This window comes from Dromiciops gliroides, chromosome 1 (assembly GCF_019393635.1).
Source record: "Dromiciops gliroides isolate mDroGli1 chromosome 1, mDroGli1.pri, whole genome shotgun sequence".
Classification (NCBI taxonomy): Eukaryota; Metazoa; Chordata; class Mammalia; order Microbiotheria; family Microbiotheriidae; genus Dromiciops; species Dromiciops gliroides.
The window spans coordinates 467910815-467930903 of record NC_057861.1 but is presented as its reverse complement, the minus strand read 5'-3'; the positions used below and the strand labels follow the sequence as shown (position 1 = coordinate 467930903).

General features: G+C 37.7%; 1 protein-coding gene across 2 annotated transcripts; it reads left to right on the top strand.

The window, feature by feature from the left end:
- The first annotated feature begins 1697 nt into the window (after positions 1-1697).
- Positions 1698-18157, top strand: FEM1C (fem-1 homolog C). Of its 2 annotated transcripts, none has more exons than XM_043962932.1 (3): positions 1698-2029; positions 2814-3541; positions 13574-18157. In XM_043962932.1, exons 2-3 carry the CDS (start codon positions 2998-3000, stop codon positions 14881-14883), a joined length of 1854 nt encoding a protein of 617 aa, XP_043818867.1. In that variant the 5' UTR covers positions 1698-2029; positions 2814-2997; the 3' UTR covers positions 14884-18157. The 2 variants fall into 2 exon arrangements, with proteins under 2 accessions (XP_043818867.1, XP_043818860.1); XM_043962925.1 differs by having other exon boundaries at positions 1698-2057.
- The last annotated feature ends 1932 nt before the right edge of the window (positions 18158-20089 follow it).

Sequence of the window (20089 nt, the reverse complement as noted above, 5' to 3'; positions counted from 1 at the left end):
TGAGAAGGGAGTTCCAGGCATTGGAGGGATGTGGGGAACAACTAGTGAAAATGCCCAGAGGGGGCAGCTAGGTGCGCAGTGGATAAAGCATGGCCCTGGATTCAGGAGGACCTGAGTTCAAATTTTACCTCAGACACTTGACACTTACTAGCTGTGACCTTGGCCAAGTCACTTAACCATCATTGCCCTACCAAAACCAAACCAAAACAAAACAGAAAATGCCCAGAGTTGGGAGATTGGAGCATGCTATGTAATGAACAGGAAAGAGGTCAGTGTCACTATATGGAAGAGTACTTGGAGAGGAGTAAGGTTTAAGAAGACTTGAAAGGTAGGAGGGGGCTAGGTTATAAAGAGTTTTGAATGCCAAACAGCATTTTGTATTTGCTCCTGGAGGTTATTTGCCCTTCATTCTGGTTTTGGTTTTGTTTTGGTTTTTTTGGTGAGGCAATTGGGGTTAAGTGACTTGCCTAGGGTCACACAGCTAGTAAGTATAAAGTGTCTGAGTTCGAATTCGAACCCAGGTAATTTGCCCTTCATTCGGATAGAGTACCATGACATCAGGGAGGTGATGTCATGACTTGCAGTGGACTGAATTGGATTTAAATGAGGGAAGAGTCTCCTGGAGGTAACAGGAGAACCAGGAGAGAGCACTGAGGGTGAGTAGGAGTCAAAGCAGTGAGTAGTGGGAGTAATCCAAGGCTGAAGCTTGCTTCGCATAGCAAGGCCTTCACTGAGAGGACAAGCTACTTGAGAAGACAGGTTACGTTGAACTGGTTTGGCAAGGGATTAAGAGAGGGAGATACAAGAAGTTAACTAGTAACCAGGTTACACTGATATTCTAGTAGCTTTAAAAAACCAAGTAGTATAGTTTGAAACCAACTTTTAGTTACTAATTAGTAACATCAGCAACTTTTATTTCAGGTAGCGTTACTGTACCAATAGGTTTGAGAGACTGCTTTGTGGGATACACTTCACGGGAAACATTGTTGCACGATATATTATTCAAGGGCACTGGCTGGAATTAAAGGATTTAGATTCAAATCCCATTTCCGAAGTTCTCTGCTAGTGTACTCTGTTTCTTCAAATGTAAAATGAGGTGACCAGACAACAGAGCTAGAGGTCTCTTCCAGCTCCAGTTTTCATCTATAAATTACAGGAGGATTGATGTGCATCAATAGGAGTTTCCAAACTATGAGTTCTCTAACCGATCATCATGAAGTTCTAGGTGGTGCTCAGTACTTTCTTTTCTGGTAGGCATAAAAGAAACATTTCATCCCTTGAGGACATTCTGTGTGAGTGAAGATATATAGTTATTTTCGCAGCTGGGATAGAGTAGGAAAGGAAGGAAGAGCCACCACACCCACTAACGAGATCCACTTGGGCCAAAAGTCAGGAGTAAAGGCTCAGAGCTGCCTCCACTGTCGGGCTTTCCGGGATCTCTTCCCGTCTTCTCTCTTTCTCCTCGCGCCCCTGGCCAAGAGAACCCGCGAGACTAGACCTAGGAAAGCACGTGGCCTGTGCGAGCTGGCTCTTCCCCAGATCTCGGGAGCGCTCGGGAGCGCTCGGGAGCGCTCGGCAGCCCCGCCTCCTTTCGCTCCGCCTCCTCTCCTTGCCTCGCCCTCCTCCCCTCCCCCAGCGCCTCGTCCGGCGCATCACGCACCACGCTGGGCCCGCCCCGGGGCGGTTGCTCGCGGCAGCCGCCGCCCTCTCCTAACCCAATGGCGCGGCTGTCGCGTCAGCGCTGTGAGCCAGCACTTTAGGCTTCCCCCGCCTGTAGCCCATTACAACATCCGCCATGGCTGCTGCTGAAGCGGCATCTTGAGGAGTGAAAGGAGGTGCCTTAGCCCAGTTCGCATTGGCGGCGGTGGGGCGGCTAGAATTCCTCTGCTGCGGGTCATGGAGGAGCTGGACGCCGACCAGGAGACTAGGGCAGCCCGGGCGGCGTCGGCTGAGACTGCGACGGTTATCATTTGAAGGGGGTGGCGGCGGCCCGAGCTGGAGCGGCCGGAGACCTGACCCAGCTACCGTGGTGAGAGGCGAGAAGCCGGCCCGGGCAGGTGGGTGGCGGCCGAGGCACCTTGGGTTCGGAGCTCAGTCAGTCGGGAGCCGCCAGTTCATGGGGAATTTGGGACTGGGGACAAGAGCGGGGAAAGTCGAAGTTTCGGGGGCGCGGGGAGCGGAGCCAGAGGAGGGGGAAGCGGGAAGGCCGTGAGGCCTGGGAGGGCGGGGAGGCGGAGCCGGCTGCGGGAGGAGAGGGCGTGCGGGTCATGTGGAAAAACTCCCGAGCTCGGGAGGAATCCGCTGGGGGACGTGGGGAATGGGGTGGAGCTTTCGGGGTCCCGGGGGAGCGGAAGTTCTGGTTTTCGAGGAGGCTGGAGTTGAGGAAGTGTATGGGGAAGTTGAAGGGGACAAGCAGCTTTCTGGTCAGTATTTCGAGAATTGGCCTCGTTGTCCTGGGACCTTTTGTTTTCTCTCCGCTTCCCGCATGGGAACTGGCGACTCTCACCAGGAGATCAAGTTAAAAGTTCAGCAGTACCCCAACTGTTGCCTTTCCCCGTGGGCAAATGCACCGCAAAATTAGAAGCTTAGAGCCGAAAACAGAAATGATCAAATGAGCTAACTATATATGCATACTGGGTCAAAACTTGGTATGATCTTGGCTCCAACAAGAGCTTTTTAGGAAGATTATATAAGAAAACCAAGTCACTCCTAAAAGATAGAATTTGGAATTGTCGCAGGAACCATTATGCTGAGGGGAAACCTAACATTTGTGGAAAATACAAATCCGGTAACCTTTTATCTTTCTTTTCTAGTTTGGTGATCTCAGGTGCCAGATGTTGGAGGCAGGAGAACAACGGACATTTTTCTTGGTTGTATGCACACTGAGTTGCAGTGATTGTCATTGAACTGGTTCCTGTAGCTGTTGGCCCTGCCCATAAAGTTAAGCAGGAACTTGTTCCTGAAGGATAAACAAGACACAGACTCAATTGGACATAAATGGATCTAAAGACAGCAGTGTTTAATGCAGCTCGGGATGGCAAGCTGCGCCTTCTTGCCAAGTTGTTGGCAAGCAAATCAAAAGAGGAAGTGGCCTTGTTGATCTCTGAAAAAACAAATGGTGCCACTCCACTTTTGATGGCAGCCCGATATGGGCACCTTGACATGGTGGAATACCTTCTGGAGCAGTGCAGTGCCTCCATAGAGATTGGAGGCTCTGTGAATTTTGACGGTGAGACCATTGAGGGGGCTCCACCTTTATGGGCAGCTTCTGCAGCAGGACATTTGAAGGTAGTCCAGTCTTTGTTAGACCATGGAGCTTCTGTCAACAACACAACTTTGACTAATTCAACTCCTCTTAGGGCTGCCTGTTTTGATGGTCACCTGGAAATAGTAAAATACCTTGTGGAACACAAAGCTGATTTGGAAGTTTCTAACCGTCATGGTCATACATGCTTAATGATTTCATGTTACAAAGGACATAAAGAAATTGCTCAGTATTTACTTGAAAAGGGGGCTGATGTTAATAGAAAAAGTGTTAAAGGTAAGTTCAAGGTCTGTATTTTTATCATTTTTAAATGGCTACAATTTAGACCTTTTCTAAGAGTAATAATTAATATTGACTGACTACCAGTTGTACTCTTATTTATTTTTCTTGCATCCTCTTCTAAAACTGCCTAAAAGACTTCTATGATAAGCATTATCTTTTCATTTGTAGTTGGGTAAACTTGTACCAAGATGTTAAATGATTTGCCCAAGGTTACAGATAACAAGATATAGTTTAATCAGCTATATTCCTTAGTTTTTATTCTATTCAGATAAATTGTCTTTTTCTATTTGTAAATGTACTGAAAGTAACTTTTTAAAAAATTATCTTTTTATTTATATATAAAATGTTTAGGGTTTTTTGCCCAAGTAGAAGGATTTGTTCTTTTGCAGGAAATTGTGGTGTTAGTAAAGTGACCTTATTGGAGAATTTCTATAAATGGAAGAAGAGAATCTTTCTCTAAAACATTTATCGTATGCCTCTTTTAACATGCTTTTTGGTACAATATTTCTGGCAAGTCAGAAAAATCTTCAGATGCCTTTTTCTGTTATGTATTCAACTTTTAAATGGGGGGAGGGGATGTACACTGAATTTATCAATAGTGGTACCATGAATTTTTTCAGAGAATGGCTTGTTTATTCTCTGTCTGTCTCTGTCTCTCTCTTTATATTTATATTTGATAAATAAGCATTAACTTTGAAGTCCTTTTTTCCTTCAGTACTTCAGAAAATCTTTGAGTCATTGTTTTGACACTGAAAGATTTATTTTCTTCCCAAACAAAATGTTTGTATGATAATGACATAATTATTTCTGGCCAATTTCATATAATGGGTGCTTTGAACAAAAAAAAAATTGGATATAATATTACCATTCTTTTTAGTTGAAACAGTAATAATAAGAAATCCTCCCTGCTTACTTGTAACCATGTTGATGTTTTGAAAAGTTATAGGAAGTAATATTAAAGTTTGTAATCTTAAATGAAAGAAATATGAGTTGGGGCACTTTGGAAAGGGCTCATCAGAATAATCTGTAACACCCTTTGGTTCAGTTAGTTGTTTCAGTAATGCCCAACTCTTTGTGATCCTATTTGAGATTTTCTCTGCAGAGATACTGGCGTGTTTTGCCATTTCCTTCTCCATCTCATTTTACAGATGAGTTAACTGAGGTAGCCAAGGTTAAGTGACTTACCCAGGGTCACATGGCTAGTAAAGTGTCTGAAGTCAGATTCAAACTCAGGAAAATAGTCTTCCTAACTCCAGGCCTGTTGCTCTAGTTACCTAGCTGCCCTGTAACACTCTAGGAATACAAGAATCTGTGATGACTCATTAAGGACTTTTTGTAACACTCTAGGAATTAAAAAAAGGCCATAATGAGTTATCATAGACTTTTGATAAAATGTCGTGTGCTTTTGATAGATCATTTCAATAATATGGAATCTAATACTATATTTCATTGTTTTTCTTTCACAATATTTTAAAAAATCAGTTACAACAACATTAAAATATGCAAGGGTATATATATATATATATATATATATATATATGCATGTATGTATCCATATATATAGCTTGTGTTGTCAGCATTTTTCTCTGTTAAGCTATAAGTGATATTAAGCAATATTTAACCCTGCCTTATGTTAGTTTCATCACTGTTTACTCCTCCATTTCTTTGTTTTTATTGTTTAATAACATTTTGTAGCCCTTTTTATATAAAAGGATGTACTTTTTGGGCCCTGGAGACACAACACTTTTGCTACTTGCACTTGTTTGTTTTCAGAAATTAAATTTTCTTCAATCAATATCATCAGAAGTGGTCATTTTTATTTTGCTGAAAAGCACATAGTACATAAACAATTTTCCATTTTTAAATTCAGTTTTTAAAGCTCTAGCACACTTTTTTCAGTTTGTCATCTAATGTTTATATTTAGATACATACAAGGATACCCATTAAGAAGCATGGGCAAATAATGTTTTAGGTGAAGAAACTTAGAGCAACCAGAGGTCAAGTCATGAAGGTTGGAAGTGGAATGTTATGTTTAATAATGGTTCTAATTTATATAGTACTTAAAGCTTTATATATCCTCATTTGCTTTTCACAAAAGGTGCTACTATTATGGCATCCCGATTTTACAGATGAGAAAACTGAAGCTTAGAGAGTTTTGTATGACTTGACCAAGGTCATACAACTAGAAAGTTTCAGAGCCTGGATTTGCACCAAGTTCTGATTCCAAATCCAACACTTTATACACTGTCAGTGCTAGGAATAGCAAGTAGGTCAGTTTCACCAGAATAGTTTCATTGGAAAGGTGAGCTGGAGCCAAATGGTAAAAGACTTAAATGCTAAACGGTAGTTTATATTTGACCCTGGAGGCAACTGAGACCCTCAGCCTTTTAAAGCTTCAGCTTTTAAGACAATGTAGTGTTTTAGACGTGTTGTTTAGGAATATCAGTTTAGCGGCAGAGTGTAAGATGATTTAGGGAATTGAGGAGGGGGGATTTGTGGGCAGGGAGAGCATTTAAAAAAGGCTACCATTTAAATGGTTGAACTGGGTAAGGGACTAGACGGATGGATGTGGGAGAAAGGAAAATAGAATGATAAAATTTGGCAAATGATTGAATATGAAGAATGGAAAGTGGAAAGGAAGAGGATAATCAAATCATCGAAATTGTCTACCTTCTGTGATCCTTTCTTACCCTTGTTTGATCATGTACTCTTCCCCTAACCATAGATTTGTCAGGTAATTTCTTCCATGCTCCTCTTGATTTCACCCTTTATGTTTGTCAGATACCCCTTAGTATACAGTGTGAAACATCATGCCTAGTTTCTACCAAACTGCTTTTCAATTTTCCTAGAAGTTTGTCTAATAGTGAGTTCTTACCCAAGTTACTGGGATCTTTGGGTTTATCAGAAACTAGTTTACTCTGCTTGTTTTCTTTTGTATGTTGTGTACTTGCTCTGTTCCATTGATCCGGCCTTTCTGTTTCTTAACTAATACCAAACTGTTTCTCATGATTACTGTTTTTATAGTATAGTTTGAAATCTGGTACTCTTAGGTCCTCTTTTACTCCCATTATGTCATTTGAGGTTACAACCCTTTTCTTCCTCCAGTTGAATTTTTTTCTAGCCCTATACAAGTAATTCATTGTTTGATTGGTATGGTACTGAATAAGTAATAAAAGTAATATTGCCCTTTTGATTTTATTGGCTTGACCTACTCATGAGAAATTAATATTTCTCCAATCATTTAGATGTGTTTGTGTAAAGAGTGTTTGGAAGTTGTATTTATATAGTTCCTGTGGACTTCCAAGAGCACTTGTGTTTTTAAGTGTTGTTTATATGGTATTTTTGTATAGTGAAAAATACTTTCTCTTATTAATTTAAAAGAGATTCTTTTGAGTTATTGATGGCTGATAACTGGCAAAATTTGAACTGATCACTTTTTAATAATTAGAAGGGCAAATAATCACTAAGCATTGGCACACATTAACTTAAATAATAGTAGCTCCCATTTAATATTTTAGTTTCCATATTTATTTACATAATTTTTATTTGCTCCTCACAACTCTGTAAGGTAGGTCCTATTATTCTCATTTTACAGATAAGGAAATGAAGGCTCAAAAGACATGGAATGACACCATATATAATGGGGCAGCAGAGTGCAACTGTTCTGGCAACCATATTACATTTAACTTTTGCTGAGCATATAGCTGAATTAAAACTCATAAAGCTTTGGCAAACTACTACTAAGCCAGACATATCCTATTCTGTGTGTGGTAACTTAAGAGCAGGCTTTTACATAAACTTAGCCGTACATCTTGCAAATTTGCTCATCTTTCCAACTATTGTCAAAGATTTATCAATCAGCTATGAATCCACTTACTACAATAACCAAATTTCTTCTCCATCTTGTTCAGAAGTGTATTGTGATAGAGTTGGTCAAATGTTTTGCTAAAATCCTAATTCATAAGCTATGTCTACATCACTTTCCCAACCAATTGGTATAGCAACAGTATAAAACCTACCATAAAAGCACTTAGTAATTGCATAACTGCAGCTCAAATGGGCTAAGGAAAGAAGGAAAAGCTCCATTTATTTGTCAAATACAATGGATTTAGTTAGAGAATCTCACTTTAAATTCCAGCTCTTCCAACTTACTGTCAATGAACTTAACTCCACCTCTGAGCATTAGTTTCCTCTTTTGTAAAGTGAAAAGTTTTAATTTCCAATTCTAAATTTTATGATTTAATGTTAGAGAACATGGTTACACATTCATGGATTCATAGCCAACATTGGTAGAATCAAGATTGAAACTCAGGTTTTCTGATTCCTAGTTCAGTGTTCTTAATATTCTTTTAAATACTGATCTGAAAGAATATAGGCCCCCATAGTAGTTTCTTAATAAATGTTTGCTCAACTGAACTAAATTATACCACCTGGCTGCTGGAAGACTGATAAAAGGCCCCTGTGGCCAGAATTTGGCAAGTAGTACCTGATAGGATGCTAGCTTTGATACCTTTTTCTGAGAACTAGGGAGGGGGTAGCAAGGGAAGGGCTAGGGCTTTAAAATGATTCGACCAAGAGCAGCTAGGTGGTGCAGGGGATAGAGCACCAGCCCCTGGAGTCAGGAGTACCTGAGTTCAAATCCAGCCTCAGACACTTAACACTTACTAGCTATGTGACCCTGGGCAAGTCACTTAACCCCAATTGCCTCACTAAAAAAAATAAAATAAAATAAAAAATGATTCGACCGTGTTGAGCAGAGATATGGGTTGGTTTTGTGGTGGTTGGTTTTTTTTTGAGAACTGTATTTCAGTTGCCTGTGTATTAAATTTTATGCATTAAAAAAATTCTTACAAGTGGTCATTAGGCTTCACCAGATTGTCAAAGGAGGGAAGATTAAGAACCCGTGGCTTAAAATCAATAGATTTGCTTGGGCCTCAAGTGCTACTTAGAATAAAAGGAGCACAGTTTTCTTGAGAAGCCTTATCTGAGGCTAGGGAGTGTGCCAGGATGAGATATAGAGGCAAATTAGGCAAGGATAGGATTTGAAACATTGTTATTTTGTTATACTTATTTAAATTTGATCATTTAGTGTATTGTCAATTTATACATTTTCATTGATTTTTTTTAACCTTGTTACTCCCCCCTCCCCCATAAAATCCACCCTTGTCACAGAAAAGTACAGTTAAACAAAGTCAATAAACACATTGGCCATGTTTGATAATGATCATCATATGTAGATTGTCCTTGGTTCTCTTGTGTTATTCCATTGTGTATCATTTCATACAAGTCTTCCCATGTTTCTTTGAATTTTCAAACCTATCATTTTTTTTTAATATTGCAGTTATCCCACTATAATCATATAAACCCAATCCCCATTTCTCCAATAAAAAGCCACTCATTTTGGCTACTACAAAAAGTGCTTCTATAAAAACTTTTTTGTGTATGTGATACCCTCTCTTTGACCTTGAGCTATATGCCTGAAAGTGGTATTGCTGGATCAAAGGGCATATACAATTAAATGGCTTTTGTATAATTTCAAATTATTATCCAGAATAGTTACAATTGATTTACAGTTCTGCCTGTGGATCTGTATTTCACAGAACTTCCAACATTTACCATTTCTACCTTCTTATCTTTGCCGATCTGATGGTGTCACATGAAACTTCACAGTTGTTTTACTTTCTGTTTCTTACATGTGATTTATATGTGCTCATTAATAACTTGCATTTCTTCTCTTGAAAACTGTATCCTTTGATTCTTCATCTGTAAGAAATGGCTCTTAGGAATTTATATCAATTCCCTATGTATTTTTGATATTAGACTTTATCAGGTATTTTCTGTGAATATATTTTTACTTCAGATTTTCATATTCTAGCTGCATTTATTTTGTTTGTGCAATGCTAGATTATTTTTGAGAGGATTTGCCATTTTTCATTTTCACTAGAAATGAGGTTATTCATTGACACATGAAGCAATTATGAAGATTTTGAAGGTTTTTTAAAATTTTGAATAAAACCAGAGATAGGAATTTGGGAAGAATGAAAGCTGTAGAGAGGAGAGAGAATTTTGCAGTGACTCAAATAATGTATGAAATTTAGTATTTCTGCATAGTCAAGTAATTGTTATAATTGTTATAATTGCTGAAAGTGCAAGGCAGGATCCTTCTCAGAAGAGAAGGTAGATGAGCTTGGGGAATACCTTTCCACTTTCCATCTTATCAAGGGAAGTGAAATATTCCTTTAAGAAAAAAAGCAGGGGCAGCTAGGTGGTGCAGTGGATGAAGCACCAGCCCTAGATTCAGGAGGACCTGAATACAAATCTGGCCTCAGACACTTGACACTTACTAGCTGTGTGAACCTGGGCAAGTCACAACCCTCATTGTCCTGCAAAAAAAGAAAAGAAAAGAAAAAAGCAGAAGAGCTTCAATATGAAAAATAATTTAGAGAGGTAGCGGATAATAATAATAACAACTACTAACATTCGTATAGCACTCTGCCAGGTGGAACTATTAATTGTTCTAGCCATTCTAGAAAGCAATTTGGAATTATGCCCCCAAAGTTACTAAATTATGCAAACCCTTTGACTCAGTCATACCAAAAACCGAAGGAAATCAAAGAGGGAAAAGACTCAGATATAAAAATATTTATAGTAGCTCTTTTTGTGACAGCCCAAAATTAGAAACCAAAGTGGGAAGGAGGGTCTTTCTACTGGGAAACAGCTAAGCAAATTGTAGTATATAAATGTAATGGAATATTACTGTGTCATAAAAAATGCAAAATGGATTGTGGATAGAGCATTAGGTTTAGATTCAGGATGACCTGAGTTCAAATCCAGTCTCAAACTCACTAGCTATATGACCCCTGGTAAGTCACTTAACTTCTGTTTGCCTAATCCACCAGAAAAGGAAATAGCAAACCACAACAGTATCTTTGCCAAGAAAACCCCATATGGGTTGATGAAGAGTCAGGCACAACTGAACAAACACCTAATTAATCCATGCCAGACACTGATAATCATTTTACAGTTATTACAAACCTGGGAAGTAGGTACTATTATCTCCATTTTACAACCGAGACAAGCAGAAGTTACATGACTTGCCCAAGGTCACACAGCTAGTAAGTGTCTGGACCTCATTTGAACTCAGGTCTTCCTGACTCCTGGCCCAGTGTTCTATCCATCAAACCACCTAGTTTCCATATTGCCCTTTTATCTCTCCAAACCAGAACCAGTATGGGACCAAAGTGGGCATGACACAGCAAAAGTATATACTTTTTTCCTATGACATCAGTATATGTGTAGTACTATCAATAAACCACCTAAAAAGATCACCTGAATATAAGGCTTTATCTATATACCTTTAAATTCTGGACTGACTAGATGGACATATAATTTAGTAGAGATATATGGTGGGTTTTGAAACCAGATTTGATCTCAGAGTCTTCCTGACTCCTGGCACAGTGCTCTATTCACTGCCCATTAGCTATCCTTCTAATTGCCAGGTCCCTCTCTGACTGTCTTTGATTTTAAAGGATGATTATGATTTTTGCATATCAATGGTTAAACATTTCATTTTGGACTAAACCTTTCTTTGGTGCTTTGGTGTGAGTGATCCTGTTTCACTGTGGGCTTGAGTGATCCTTGAAGTGCTTGACCTCCCCACATCAATAGCCACTGAACTTAAATGCTATAGCTTTGTAATTAATACTCCTATCACTATGCTATCAAGGAATAGAATGGAAAATAATTTATTTGACACTTACTATAAGCCAAGCATTGTACTAAGTGCTGGGAGTCCAAATGGAAAGTGACACAGTTCCTACTCTTGAGTCATTCTAATGGTAACAGATAGAAAGGAGTTCTGTTTTGGGGCACAGCACTCCTTAGGATCCCAGTGTCAGGCCAGATGTGAAAGCCAGGTAGTCTTCCATCTTACTCGAAGGAGTGTGCCAAGTCTTGTTAATTTTTATCTCCACAACAAGTCTTACATTTGTTTGCCTAGAGTATTGGGAACAGCTTCCTATTCTCTCTACTCTCCAGTCTATTCTTCACATAGCTACAAATTGCTTCAGGGCAGGGACTTTTTTTTTCATTTATTTTTGTATCCCTATCTTCTAGCACATATTAGGTATTTCATAAATTCTTCAGTGAATGAAGTTCTGGAGCTTGAAAGGGTGAGGTCAGGTCTGAAGCGACCATGTCCTCAGTATAAGCCCCACTTATACCTGCTTCCTTTGCCGTTGTTTGTGGTGCTCTCTGTACCTGGAATACCCTCCCTTCAGCTAGTCACTTTTCCCCACTACAAATGCACATCCAGAAAACCTTCCTAAATCCTCCCATGAGCCCTACACAGCACTTTTTAAACTTTGTACATTTACCATGTGTTATTTTATTTCATCTCTGTGACTTTGAACAGGCTGTTCCCTTCAGCCTGGAATATACTCTTGGCATCTCTTGGAATGTTTTCAAAGAGAAATGGGACTTGAGCTGGACCTTCAAGGACACACTGAATTTAAAAAGATTTAAATGGAAAGTGAGGGAAATAATCAATTCTGGCAGAGGAAAACATTGAAAGTCTGGAAGCCAGAATGTGAATGAAATGTTTGGGCAAGTGAGGCAGCTTGGCTAGAGTGGAGGGTTTATGCTGAGGAGTATTGGGAGGTAAAAAGTTGAGTGTAAATTGAGGCTTTTTTACACTATGTACTTAATAAATCCAGAAAAAGAACTGTGGAGTCTGAATGCAGATTGAAACATACTATTTTCACTTTTATTTGTTGGGGTTTTTTGTTGTTCTTTTTTCCTTTCTTCTAGTTTTCCCCTTTTGTTCTGAGTCTTTTCACAACATGACTGATATGGAAGTATGGAAGTGTGTTCACTTTAATTGTACATGTATAGCCTATATTGGGTTGCTTGCTGTCTTGGGGAGGGGGGAGGGAAGGAAGAAGGAGAAAAACTTGAAACTTGAAGTCCTATAAAAATGAATGCTGAAAAACTATCTTTACATGTAATTGGGAAAAAATAATGCTATTTTTAAAAATTAATACAATTGATGTTAAATGACCCACATTTTGAAAATTGCAGCATCATTCCTCTGGGTATACAATGTTTAATTCTCTGTTTGAATACCTGCAAAAGATGGTACAGTAGATAGAGTGCTGGGCCTTGAGTCAGGAAAGACCCAAGTTCAAATTCACCTTCAGGCAGTTACTAACTGTGTGATCCTGTGCAAGTCACAAACTCTGACTCAGTTTTCTCAGTGAAACAGGGATAATAATAGCACCTATAACTCAGGGTTATTGTGAGGATCAAATGAGATATTTGTAAAGAGCTCAGCACAGTGCCTGGCACATAGTACTATATAGATGCTTATTTCTCTTTAAACTGGATCTGAACTCTACACACTTTCTTTTGATTATTTGCTGTATTGCTCTGAATATGGACTACTTCTTCCCTCCTCCCCAAATCTGTTTTGTTTGGCCAGATTTGAGGCCAACTAATTGTATTCTCAGTAAGAGAAGGAAAATAAAAGTGATGAAGATGGAGAGAAAGAGATAAAACAGGAACAGTAAGTATATTTATATGGAAAGAAAATTTTTAAACCCTTTATAGTAAATTTATTTTTATGTGGTAATTTTGTGTACTTCTTTCATTATCTATTTAAGAGTATTTCATTGTACGGCTGTATTCAGAGAATACATAGTTAATTTTCCACATTTTGAAATCAAATTTAGACATTTTTGTCCAATTCTTTTTTTTTTAATTGGTGAGGCAGTTGGGGTTAAGTGACTTGCCCAAGGTCACACAGCTAGTAAGTGTCGAGTGTCTGAGGGCAGATTTGAACTCAGGTCCTCCTGACTCCAGGGCTGGTGCTCGGTGCTCTATTCACTACGCTACCTAGCTGCCCCCTGTTCAATTCTTTTTAATGCCTATTGGAACAAATCACTTTTTTCATCATTAAACTTGTAGTGTGGATATGTGTTGCATTATTTATCCATAAAGACATTTAATTTCCTTGTCTTTTTTCCTAAGGAAACACTGCACTGCATGATTGCGCAGAATCTGGAAGTTTGGACATCATGAAAATGCTTCTTAAGTATAGTGCCAAGATGGAAAAGGATGGCTATGGAATGACTCCCCTTCTATCAGCAAGTGTGACAGGTCACACAAATATTGTGGATTTTCTGACACAACATGCACAAACTAGCAAGACAGAACGCATTAATGCCTTAGAACTTTTGGGAGCTACATTTGTAGACAAAAAAAGAGATCTGCTTGGGGCTTTGAAATACTGGAAGAGAGCAATGGACATGAGGTACAGTGACAGGACTAATATCATCAGCAAACCTGTACCACAAACATTAATAATGGCTTATGACTATGCCAAGGAGGTGAACAGTGCAGAAGAACTAGAAAACCTTATTGCTGACCCCGATGAGATGAGAATGCAAGCTCTGTTAATTAGAGAACGTATTCTTGGTCCTTCTCACCCAGATACATCTTATTATATTAGATACAGAGGTGCTGTCTATGCAGACTCTGGAAATTTCAAAAGATGCATCAATCTATGGAAATATGCTTTGGATATGCAGCAGAACAATTTGGATCCCTTGAGCCCAATGACTGCTAGTAGTTTATTATCTTTTGCAGAGCTGTTCTCTTTCATGCTACAGGATAGGGCAAAAGGCTTATTGGGAACTACCGTTACATTTGACGATCTTATGGGTATACTGTGCAAAAGCGTCCTTGAGATAGATAGAGCTATCAAACAAACTCAGTGTCCGCCTGACCAAGTACAGTTGAATAAAGCCCTTTCCATCATTTTGCACTTAGTTTGTTTGTTAGAAAAAGTTCCTTGTACTCCAGAACAGGATCATTTTAAGAAGCAGACTATATACAAGTTTCTTAAGCTGCACCCTAGAGGAAAAAATAACTTTAGCCCTCTTCATCTGGCTGTGGACAAGAATACCACATGTGTAGGTCGATATCCTGTTTGTAAATTCCCATCTCTGCAAGTTACTGCAGTACTGGTGGAATGTGGTGCTGATGTGAATGTCAGAGACTCTGATGACAATAGTCCCTTGCACATTGCTGCACTTAACAACCATCCAGACATCATGAACCTCCTTATCAAATCAGGTTCACATTTTGATGCCACAAACTCTCACAAACAAACTGCTAGTGACTTGTTGGATGAGAAGGAGATAGCTAAAAATTTGATCCAGCCCATAAATCATACAACATTGCAGTGTCTTGCTGCTCGTGTCATAGTGAATCATAGCATCTATTACAAAGGGCACATTCCAGAAAAGCTGGAGAACTTTGTTTTACTTCATAGATGATAATTTGACTGAATTCTTGATACTGTTGAAGCACGAGTTGGTAACAGTTGTTTCATATTTGAGCACTGTTGTGATAACACCAGCATTCATATAACTTGATAACATTGTGCTTTCGTTGGCTAAGGCATTAAGAGTATCAGATTTGCAGAATTGGTTGACCCATATTTAATATAAATCTGCCATATATTGTTTTGTGGATTATTGATAAATGTAATGCCATATTCAAACTCCTAAAATTGTCTGCCAAAGCCCTGTCTGTCTTGTTTTATTTGCCTGTTGGGTGTTTGGGACTGAATTCTATTTTTCACTGGTCTCTTTATACAAGTCTTGGTTTGCAGATAGTAAGCAATTGAAGGCCTATTTTTTTGCCCATTTTTTCCTGTCCTTTTCTTCCCAGCCAGGCCTGCCTACCCCTCCCTCCCTTCTTCGCTCACTCCCTTCCTTCATTCCTCCCTCAGTCCTTCCTCTTCCCATCCCTTTTTTCTTCCCTCCCTTCTCCTTTCTTCCCCTCCCACTTCTCTTGCCTTCCCACCTGTTCTCTTGCCCTCCCCCCCTACCCTTTTCTTGGCTGGGGGTGGGGAGGGTAGGGGTAGATAGAGAGGGTGAGGTAGCTACAGATATGGAGTTCGAGCTTGAACATTTCTGGGTTTTATTTTTATGTAACGATTCATTGCTGGGTTGTATAAGCTTTATTGACTTTTTACCATTTGCAGTTACCACAAGTGCTTTATATTCTCTATGCACTGGCTTACACATGACTGTTGTACGTTAGCATATTTCTATGCAGCAGTTTGCCAACTTCAACTCAAACCACTGTTTTGAAGAGTTTGTTGAATTATTTTTTTGAGAACACTTCACAGCATGATCTTTTTTTTTTTAAGAGCTATGTCAGTTGCCTAAGATTTTCTGATTGCCTTTTTTTTCCCCAGGATATTTGTGCAGTTGCTTTCTCTAATACTCTGAAATTATTATGTGCTCAATTTGGGAGACCTATACGTCACTCACTGACCCAGATGAAATTTGTTTGCCATCTTACATCATGAAACAAAAGGAAAGAGTCTTCAGATAAAAACTGGCATACCTTTCATGCTGCACCAGTGCTGTTTTGCATGTACTAATTGTGTGATTGTGTATGGATTTGCTCAAAGTTATCTCAAATTTAATCACACAGTTTAATGAGAAATAGATGTTTATAGTATGAAGTTACAGATCACCTTATTTTTAAAGATTACCTTCCTTAGTTACAAGAAACTAAAGCATGTCAGTGGCATGATGCTTGCCAATCTAAACCTAGGCATCTAGGATAATAATATTTTATTAAATGGTATAATTTCATGGTATAAAAGGTTCAATAAGTGTCCCATTTTTCCTTAAGTTTAAATACACCTCCTAAAGATAACTTGCATGATTTGTCTTTATCTTTCAGCCATACAAGAAGGTTGCAGAACTACTTAGCCCCTTACTGAAAACTATATTTTAAAAATGTATATAATGTGTGCACAACAATTTGATATTGAAGCAGAAAGGGCTCTTTTGACTTAAAAGTATAAGTATAAATAAAGAATACAAATGTGTAAAATTCAGGTAATTACCGTTCAGCACTTTATTGTTATTCAGAATAAAGTTTGATAGCTTATCACTGCAGATGTCTAAAAATGAAATTATTCTGAATAAAAAGTTCCTAACTGATTTGAGGGGGGGAAAATCAGCTGACCTGTGATACAAGGCACTGGCAACATTTTGTTTTGTGGGTTTATGTAATATAAAGATAATCTTATGGGTTATTGTTGCAGCCAATAATTGAAATGCACATTTTCAAAAACTCTTGTCTTCTATACTCTCCTTTTCTCCTCACCCTTCCTGAAATATTTATTCTACTTTTGTGCATTTAATTAGTTAACCATTCAACATGCTGGATTGGCTAGTTAAAGGAACATCTTTCCCACCTATTAGCTAATTTAAATATTTTGAGGGGAGTTCTTTGGTGTATATTTTATGAAATTTTGGATCACCAATGAGTATGCTGCCTTTTATGATACAGGACTGATATTTTGCCAACTTTTACTTAAACCATGTAGTACTTAGTGTATGAACTTATTACTTTGTGTGTAAGCAACTTTTTAAAAAGAAAACTTGACAAGTACAAAAAAATCTAAATTGAGCTGATAAATGATATTTAAAGTCATCCTTTTTTTGTAGGTATAAACAGATTTTTGAACAGTGGTTCTAATATTTTTCCTCTTTTGCATATCTTTGCTGTCTTAGTAAGGGATACCTGAGAATCCTCTAAAGATGAATCACAATTGGGAGGACTCTGTACTTTAAAATGCAGCATTTCTTTACTGCTGACAATAGATAATTTAGAACTGCTCTTAAGTAGTGAGAATGAAGGTTCCTTATTTAAAGTAAGGTACTACTACCTAGTTTGACATATCAAAGTGATAAAATGACATGTCTTAAAAGAATTTTATTTTGAGAGTTCAGAGTTGGTAATTAAGTTTCTTTACATGTGAAAAGGCTTTTTTGGGATATTGTTAAAAGTTATGGTGAAACCAAATAAGATACTTAGTATCTTTATTTTTTTACCAATTATTAAATTTATCCCTAGTGTAAACTAATTGTACTGATTTGGATCAAGTCTAGTGCAAATAAATAGTATAGGCTATAGTTAATGCAAGTTAACTATGTGTCTGCCATGTTCTTTTTTTCACCTGTTGGCATTCAGTTTTATTACTGGACACTTTTTTTAAAATAGAAATTTCCATAATTTCATCTAGATGCCAATTAATTTTATATGGACAAATGGATTTTAAGTTTTAAAACACTCATTTTCTTTTATCTCTATTAACACTACATTAAACATTTCAGAGACCCCAACTACTGTGACTTTGAATAAATATTTAAATTATACTTGGCGCAGAGTAACTCTTTAAAGTTGTGTTGTATACCAGAAATACTAGCCTGGAATACAAGGATTTTAGCCCTTTAAATTTCCTAGGCTGAGACAATCTCTATATTCTTATATATTGAAATATAGGATTATTGACTGGCACATTTTGGGGTCAGATATTAAAGAATTTTGAATAATATTATAATTAACCACCCTTTCTGTCTTATTTTCCTAATCAACAGCTGTCTTTTGTCAGTTTCCCATTGTGTATCTTTCCAAAGCAATACTGTATTCAGAGATAACCAATGAATTGTCACACAATGGTAAAATGACATCCCACAATGTACATTGTGAGGCATAATAAAATTAAAAATTTACACCAAACTTAAGTGTATGCTTGTCAAAATGTGAATTGACATTCCTGTTTGGGGTTTGTTTAATGTATAACAATGAATATTTGTTTAAACAGAAACTTAAGTCTTCACTGTCATCTGATAATATTTGTTGCCCGTTTTTAGAGTACCTTTATGTATGTTATGTTGTCCTAGTTTCTTTACCAGCCCTATTCCAAGATAGGCTACAGAAAGGAGAACAAAAATAGAAGATATTTTGGCCAGCTGGAAAAGGATTTTAAAAAACAATTCTTGCTATTGTTTTAAAAGTAGTTTGGTATTTTGTTTGGGAGTACAAAGTGTTTGCTATCTATCACGACAAAATTGTATTGACTTAGAAATTAATTTCCTTAACCCATTTGCACACATTATATTGTCTAAGTGCTTGTTTGTCTTGAACGTTTAGACAAGGTTTACTGATTCCACTGTCATGCCTGATTTGTTCTAGCAAGAGACTTGTCAGAATTTCCAAACTCCACGCAGTACTTGATGCAAAGACGATTTTGCAATTTTTCTCCTTTTGATTGTTTATTTTGACCAGTAAAATAATGCCATCTTTTTTCCCCTTTCAGTATGTTCTTTTGTACTCTGGCATTGTTACTGTTTCTTCAGTTATTTTTCTAGCATATTTGAAAAGGAAATTCTCCCAGATTGATGAATCAGTATTATGTTTACAACAGCAAGCACAAGAAAAATCTTAGTAGTTATCAAAGTACCATTTCCCTGTCTACAGAAAAGCTTCATGTTTTAAGGGAAGGAAATTTTTTTGAGTGTGTAACTTGCTATTTGTTTTCAAAAGTGAATTCTTTAAAGACTGTTAAGGAATCTATAATATTGGTTGTATATATTTTTTATTCTCTGGGTAATGTTTACCTATTACTTTTGGTCTTCATGCAAAGTTTACAGCTATGTCTGCTCAAAACCCAAAGGAAAAATTAAACCCAGAAAAAGAGGTTCATATTAGTAAAGGATTCATAATAAAATTCTCTTATTGAAAATTGTTTTCCCTAGTACATTAAAGTATATTTAAGTTAATTGCTTGGATGAGTAAGGAGGGAGAAAACATTTAAAACTGAAGGACATAGACAAAGCGAACACAGTTTTGCCCCCAAATCCCAAAATACTAGAATATTTGAGACATTGGTAGATATAGTACACAATTATCTTGTAGGCCTTGGAACTAGTAAGACCTAGGTTTTTGAATACTGACTCAAGACGTTAGTTGTGTGACCCTAGGGAAGTGACTGATCTTTCTCATCTATAAACAGGGTATAATAGCATCAGCCTCAAAGGGTTGTGAAAAATAATTTTTAAAGCATTTTTCAAGCTTTAAAGTATATATACATATATATATATACACACATGTAGCAAATATGTGTGTGTATATACTAGTTATCACTTATTAAACTAAGGGATGTGATTTGAATATTGAAAGATATATTAGGATAAATAGGACATTTCTTTCTACTTTATGCCATGCATAATAAATACTTGATGCTTCAATTGCTTAAATGTTTCAGTGATTTATGATTTCCTCAGTAAGAGTAATATTTTTGGGGCAGCTAGGTGGTGCAGTGGATAAAGCACAGGCCCTGGATTCAGGAGGACCTGAATTCAAATCCGGCCTCAAACACTTGACACTTACTAGCTGTGTGACCCTGGGCAAATCACTTAACCCTCATTGCCCCACCAAAAAAAAAAAAAAAAAGTAATACTTTCACTGATGTAGACTGTCTCCCCCACCCTAGCTCCCCCATTTCATTAGGTTAATTAGATGCCGTGACCAAAGAACATCATCAGGTAGAAAACATTCTGGTAATGAACTACAAATGTTGGATAACAGGCCTACAGTACATTTTTATCAGTACAGTACATTTTTCAGCCTTTACTTGAAACTTTTCCTGCTTGATTGGAACTACAGAAC